Source organism: Musca autumnalis, unplaced genomic scaffold (genome assembly GCF_047663935.1).
Source record: "Musca autumnalis isolate F117 unplaced genomic scaffold, ASM4766393v1 scaffold_2, whole genome shotgun sequence".
Taxonomy (NCBI): Eukaryota; Metazoa; Arthropoda; class Insecta; order Diptera; family Muscidae; genus Musca; species Musca autumnalis.
The window spans coordinates 73,725,150-73,733,052 of NW_027411755.1; the positions used below are offsets into that span (position 1 = coordinate 73,725,150).

The 7,903-nt window shown below is 39.1% G+C and overlaps 1 protein-coding gene across 1 annotated transcript; it reads left to right on the plus strand.

Annotated features, from left to right (window-relative positions):
- The first annotated feature begins 2,256 nt into the window (after positions 1-2,256).
- Positions 2,257-3,363, plus strand: LOC141392271 (uncharacterized). The gene has a single exon (XM_073965222.1). The coding sequence runs from the start codon at positions 2,257-2,259 to the stop codon at positions 3,361-3,363; it is 1,107 nt and encodes a 368-aa protein (XP_073821323.1).
- Positions 3,364-7,903: the final 4,540 nt, after the last annotated feature.

Sequence of the window (7,903 nt, forward strand, 5' to 3'; positions counted from 1 at the left end):
TTATTCACTCGTAAAACTCATTGATATTCGATCTTTGAAAGTTTGACATCCCAGCAAACAATTTTTCGACGCTCGTCTGGTGGATTGAAAAATTATTATACATTTTTTATTAGTTTTTTTTTCGGATAAATTCATTGATTCTTCTTGATGCGGTGATTCGTTGGATGATTATTTCGAGGTTTTGTTTGTTTTTTCTTCATTAGTTTTTTTTCACGTAATATATGCTTTCATCTTTCTCTCAAAAATAAATTTTCTCAATTGATTTTTCGCTTAACCAAATCATTCGCATACGTTTTTGAGAAAACATTTAACGAAAATTAAAGATTTTCTCCACGTATTGGATCGAAAACCTGTGAAAAGGTCTACCAGGGTTGAAAATTTTAAAGATATTTTAATATTTTCAAAGCTTTTGTTCGTTTTTTGGAAAATTGGACCCAATTATTCGTTGTCAACTACTTAAAAGGAAACACTTTCTTACTTTTGATCATCAAAAGAAAGATAAAAGTTGAATTCCTTAACAAAGAGTCCTTCTCGTTGGGCATCTTTCGGATTTTGGAAAATAAACAAAATTTGTGGAAAGTTAAACGCACAAAAGGAAGATGGATAAGACATTATGCGATAGATACGCGAACAGTGTCAACGACCTGTTGGATTATATTTCAATTTTTTCAATTACCAACCCAGAAGACACAGCGGACACTTTGGAGACAACCCGAATGGAGTTAGATTCACATTGGAGTTTAGTCAAGAGAGCGTATGTGGAATGTAGAGAACATAAAGCAGAGGAAGGAGGAAAAGATATTGACAAAAATAAATTAAGGAAGAACTATATGGAGGCAATGGACTCTTACAAAAAGGCATTAAGTGCCATCAATATACAATTGCAAAATGTTCGTGATAAAAGGATGATGGAACAAACTAAAAGAGAATCATCAATGACCCAAGAAGGAAAAGAAAAGGAATTTACTTCCGTATCTCGATTACCACCATGCGACACAAATATATTTAAAGGAGGATATCAAGAATGGCCAACATTTCGAGACTTATTTACGGCGATTTACATAACAGGATCAAAATTAAGCAATGTCGAAAAATTATTCCATTTAAAACAAAAAACCACTGGGGAAGCAAAGGAAATTATCAGCCACGTTCCATTAACGAATGATGGATTCGAATTAGCTTGGAAAAATCTTACGGATAGATATGAAAATAAGAGAATGCAAGTAAATGAGGAGATAAAAACTCTTTTTAATCTGCCAGGAGTTTCGGCCGACTCAAGCCATTCACTACAAAAGTTACAAAGAACCCTCAATAGTTGCATTCAGACCTTGGAATTATTGGAAGTAGATGTCAAAGGATGGGACCCTCTTCTAATATACATTTGCTCTTCAAAGTTACCGAGGAATTTTTTGGAAGAATTCGAGAACTCACTCAACAATTGTAAACTACTACCAACATGGGAACAATTCAACACATTTTTAACAAACAAATTCAAAACCATGGAATCAGTGGGAAATATCAGGCCTTCAACTTCAAAATTTGCTCAGCTGAAACAAACCACTTACAACAAACCTAGATTTGTGAACACATTTCAAACAAATGTCACAAAACCTACAAATAAATTTGGAGATAGACCCAAAACGAACCAACCTCAACAAAACAAAGCATCAAATCTTCAAAATTGTCAACTATGCAAATCGAACCACTTTGTCAGAGATTGCTCAGAGTTTCTAAAGAAGAGTATCAACGATCGGATTCACTTAGTAAAAACTTCGCATTTATGTTACAACTGTTTGTCATCAAATCATGGAGTGAAAGATTGCAAAAGTCGCTTTGGGTGTCGAAATTGTTCAATGAGACACCACACCTTGCTGCATAAGGGAACGGAAACCCAGTCAACAAATACATACCTAGCTCGAGTGGAGACACAACCTAGAAACAGTGCCGCCACTCATACACAACAAATACAGTCCACAACAAACTTAGCACCAGAAACTGTTACAACTTTGACCCTATAAGATAAACACATAAATGAGAAACAATCTGGAGGTACATTACTGTTCACTGCCATGGTACAAATTGAAAACAGAGGACAAATTTATGATGCCAGAGCTCTGATAGATTCTGGATCACAATCAACATTCATTTCTGAGAAACTGAAAAATCTTTTGAAATTACCAACAAGAAGCAACCTGGTTCATGTCCAAGTCAAGTCAATTTGTCTCGGAGACATCTACAAAATCTTGTTTATTTACAATGCGATCCAAATTTGACCCAGATTTTAAACTGGATGTGTGGGCACCAGTCTTAAAGACCCTACCTTCGAATTTACCGCCACAAAACTTAGACAAATCTCAACTACAAGATATTACATCGTTGGAATTAGCCGATCCGAAATTTTATATCAGTCAGCCTATCGATTTACTCATAGGTATGGACATAGGACCCTTGATATTTGCACTTGGAACTCCGATGAAAACATTTGGATCAATTTTAACCCAAAAAACTAAATTTGGATGGATTGTTGGAGGACCCATTCCTGGGAATACAATTCAACGAAAACAAATTGCTTTGCTCAACACAACATCGATAGAAAAGATACTTACACGTTTTTGGGAGGTGGAAGAGACCCCTAAAAAAGTTTTACGGTCAGAAGAAGACCAATTCTGCGAAAGAAATTACATTGATACAACTGTACGTAACAAGGAAGGAAGATATGTTGTGACTCTCCCATTCAAAAAGTGCGAGGAATTGGGGAATTCTAGAAATATTGCCTTAGCCCAATTCTTTCGAATGGAGAAAAAACTAATGAGAACACCCGAAATAAAAGAGGAATATGATAAATCAATTATCGAGTATTTGGAACTCGGTCATATGAGAAAGATTAATCCTGAGGAAATTAATGACACACCCAACTATTATTTACCACATCACGCAGTGATTAAACCTGATAGGCTCACAACGAAATTAAGAGTTGTGTTTAACGCCTCATGCCCATCCTCAAACAAAACTAGTCTCAATGACACATTGTTTCCTGGACCCATTCTACAACAGGATTTGGTGATACAAATTTTAAAATGGAGATTTTTTAAGTATGCCTTCAATGCTGACATCACAAAGATGTATAGGCAGATACTTTTGGACTCGAGACAAACCAAATTTCAACGAATTCTCTTCAGAAAATCACCACAAGACCCAATTGAGTATTATGAATTGTTAACCGTGACATTTGGAGTAAATTGTGCGCCTTTCCTAGCTTTGAGGACTCTTATTAAATTGGCAGAGGATGTAAAAGATACCTATCCAAAAGCAGCCAATATTATTTTGCAAAATCTATATGTTGATGATGTTCTTGCTGGATGACACACGGTTGAAGAAACAATTCAGGCCCGAAAGGAACTAGTAGCAGCCCTAGATTCTGCGGGTTTCAAACTTATGAAGTGGGCTTCAAATCATCACACCATTATAAAAGATATCCCTGAAGAGAATTTATTACCGCTTAACTGGTTGGACATCGCTGAAGATGCGTCCACCAAGACATTGGGAATTAGATGGAACATATCAGGCGACTTTTTCTCGTTTATGCCCCCAGAGATGGTAAATAGAAATGTTTACACAAAACGAGAAGTGCTGTCTACTATAGCCAAGCTGTTTGACCCATGCGGATGGCTAGCACCGATCATAATTGTAGCCAAACTTGTAATGCAACAGATATGGTTGGATAAAATCGATTGGGATGACACTTTAAAGCCCCTTACACTCATAAATTGGAAAAACTTCGTGAGAAATAGCAAGGATATTGAGCTACTGAAAGTTCCAAGATGGATAACATTTACATTGAATAGTTCTGTGGAAATACATGGATTCTGCGACGCGTCGGAAAGCGCATACGGGGCTACGTTGTACATTAGAGTAGAAACCCCAGGTCACAATGTTCAGACTTTTCTGTTAGCCGCAAAGACTCGAGTGGCACCAATCAAAAAGTTGTCAATACCACGTCTCGAATTATGTGGTGCGGTTTTACTTTCCAAATTAGCGGCCAGCACCATGAAAAGTCTTCAGATATCGGATTATACGACCCAATTCTGGACAGACTCCACCATTGTTTTAGCCTGGTTGAAAAAGCCTCCTTGTCACTGGAGCACATTTGTGGGAAACCGAATTTCGGAAATCTCTGAAAATGTCGGCCAAGAGAACTGGCGACATATAGACTCAGAAAACAATCCCGCTGATATAGCCAGCCGAGGATGCTCGCCCACAGAACTTAAAGCTCATAGACTCTGGTGGAATGGACCTCATTGGCTCACAATGCCAAAAGACCGGTGGCCATCGAATCAAATTCATAATGAAACAGACCTAGAAGCCAAGGCGGTCAAAGCCCTAACGCTTTTCGAGCAAAAAGATGACCCCTTGAAAAATTTTTCGTCGTTAGCAAAAGTTTATCGGGCATACGCATATGCCTTAAGACTCTGGAAAAATACAGGAATTAATAGACAACATCTTAGAGCCTCAACATTGGATCTGACTGCCACCGAGGTTCAAGATGGAAAACGATCCAGTATCATACAGACGCAAAAATTCTTCTACTTAGCCGAATACGAAGCCTTGGAGAAAAAGGCAAAAATTTCCTCAGCTAGCTCACTTCTAACTCTGAATCCATTTTTAGACCCTAAAGGAATTATGAGAGCCAATGGTAGATTGGTACAATCGACAGCCTTAACGTATGGCGAGCGGCATCCCATCATTCTTCCACATGGAGCGACCCTTAGTCAGCTACTGGTAGATTTTACACATAAAATAACATTACACGGCGGTAATTTATTGATGTTGAGAGTGCTCAGGTCCGAATTCTGGATATTTGGCCTTAAGTCACTTGTAAAGAAAACCATACGAAACTGCAAAGTGTGCATCATTCATAAGAAAAAGACCCAAAATCAATTAATGGCATCTCTGCCGCCCGAGCGAACTTTCCTCTCAAGACCCTTTACAAATACAGGTGTTGATTTTGCGGGACCCTTCAATATTAAAAGTTTTTCTGGCAGGGCCTGCTTTCTTACCAAGGGCTACGTTTGTGTATTTATATGCTTTGCGACAAATGCCATACACTTGGAGCCGACAAGCGACTTGTCGACATACGCGTTAGTCGCCGTGGCTGCCCAGCTTGTATCTATTCCGACAACGGTACAAACTTTGTAGGGGCAGTTGATCTTTTAAAAAGAGACAGGATTGCCTTTGTAAAAAACCTGCAAAATAGTATCCTTCAGAACAACTTTCACCAAGATCTTAATTGGAAGTTTATTCCACCCGGAGCTCCGCACATGGGCGGTTTGTGGGAGGCCGGAGTTAAATCTTTCAAGACCCATTTGAAGAAAAGTATTCCCAAAATGAACTTTACCTTCGAAGAATTCACAACGATTTTAACTCGAATCGAAGGTTGCCTTAATTCGCGACCCCTCAGTCCTGCAAGCGACGACCCAAATGATTTCTCTCCTTTAACCCCTGGCCATTTCTTAATCGGCACAGCTATTCTTACACCAGCTGAGCCCGATATTTCTGACACTGATATCAGTCTTGTTAATCGTTGGAAACGACTCAAAGTCATTTCACAGTATTTTTGTAATCGTTGGAAACTAGAATATCTACACGAACTTCATCGCAGAACGAAATGGAAGTATACTCGGGAGAACATTAAAGAGGGAGACTTAGTAGTTGTAAAAGATGACCGACTCGCTCCAAATGAATGGAAATTGGGACGCGTTGATAAAACTTATCCCGGTAGCGACCAGAACACTAGAGTAGTCGACGTTCGGACCTCTAATGGCATAATAAGCAGACCTATAACCAAAATTGTCAAGCTCTTCTCCGATTGACTAGTCGGACACTATTCAAAAAAGAAGTTTGTACTCGCATCTCTTTTTTTCATTTCAGATATGGCTGCCTATTTGCCTAATCAAGACTACCGCTTGTATGAGGTAGAAGATGCCGAACCCACCAGTGCCAACCAAAGTCGTCAACCTAGACAACAGCAGGCTCGAGCTTCACAACATGAGCGAAGACCAGAGGAGCGTAGCCGTTCTAGTCAGCGCCGGGTTCAAGGAGCAGGGAGAGGCCCAGTTTTTGGCAGCGCGCATGTGGTCTTTGCCAGGAGGATCACCCTTTAAATTCGTGCCGAAGGTTCCTTGAACTCAGCCCCTATCAAAGATATGAGACCATTGAAAGGCGAAGCTACTGCCGCAACTGCCTGGCACGCAGCCATCTTGCCCCGGACTGCCCCTCCCTCCACACATGTAGACATTGTGATTACCGGCACCACACCCTCATACACGGGGCCCCACAACTGAATAATTTCTTGCAGCCGCCATCGCCATCCCCAGTATTAAGGTGGAATTTAGTATTCGTGCCTACAGCCATGGTACGGGTAGTAGGAGAGGAGGCAGACTCCCCTTCGATAGTTCGGGCATTGATACAACAAGGGGCCTCGATGTCTCGAATCTCGTATTCATCGTTTCAGAGGATGGGCTTACGGTCCTTCATATTTCTGGGTCATCGGTTCACCTCCTTCAAAATCAAGGCGAGAAATCAAGCCTCCAACTGGGCCTTAAAGGTGTACGCTTTGATCACCGATGAGTTGCCATATAGACCGTACTGTGATCCCATTATCGAGGACCCGACAAAAGATTTTTCGGGAGGCAGCCTGGCTGATGTAGACCCAAGGTCCAATACCCCCATTGAACTAGAACTCGGTGCTGACGTTTACTCCGCAATTATCCAGGAGGGGAAAACTTTTTCCGGGGTCGGCGCTGTATATGGATTTCAATCGGCCCTCGGTTACTTGTTCGCAGGCCCGATTCGCAACCTACCCATCAATAGTCCTTACTGAAGGAAGATACACAACACTGCGGGGGCAGTAAATGTTCACAACAATGTGAACACTTAATGGATTTAGTGCCATCGTGTGAACGGGGGCTAAGGAGTTCTTAACGCCGTTGGGTCTTTTGGTGGTGGCGATGGGGTGTGATCTTTTGCATTCCTCTTTTTTCACCCACACATACGCACCCAAAAGCAACGGTTTTGTTTATATGTTCCAGAAAATATGTAAATAATTCCAGCCGGCAAACTGGTTTGCTGCTGGATAACTTTTTTTCGTTTGTTCATTCGTCATTACATCCTTAAAACCGTCGGAACAATTTCTGCCCCCAAAAAAGTGCAAATAAAAACCAAGAACAAAACAACAACTACACAACAGATTAAAAGTTAAATAAGTTAACACATAACATGTACATTAAAAGAAAATAAAACACATTGTACAACACAAAACATACCACAAGTTACGAGAATAAATAAGTTAAAATTCTAAAACTTAAAAACTAGATGTTAAAATCCTAAAGCCTACACACTAAATACTTACCTAAGTTAAAATCTAGACCTAAAAAGAAATACTTACCTTCTAAAGTGAAAAATTCTATATGTTAAAAATACTTACCTACAACATATAACCTAAAACCTATGAAGTGAATTTTTTGTATAAATTAAAGTACCTAAAATTAACTACTTAAAGCTAACCTCAATTTGCCTATTTAAAACCTTATAAAAATTGAACTACTTAAAACTACAAGAATTGTGCTTACTATTTTCTATATATATAACCTAAAAATTAAAGCCTTTTTTGAAAACAAATCTAAATGAATTCAAATACTTAAACCTAGAAAATTGTGCTAAGTAAACCTAAAGAATTGTACTAAATAAAATTGCCTAAAATTGAAATAAACTACAAATTTGCTACCTAACCTACCCTAAAAAGCTAACCTAGAAATTACAGTCTACATAGTTGTGTCAAAAAGAAATAGGAAATAAAACAAAAGAATTACGATTGAAAGTGTAAACAGCTGTGTTATATTTTGAA

What these genes read in the sequence shown, in the direction of transcription:
- LOC141392271 (XM_073965222.1), top strand. Translation starts at nt 2,257, where the DNA reads ATGCGATCCAAATTTGACCCAGATTTTAAACTGGATGTGTGGGCACCA.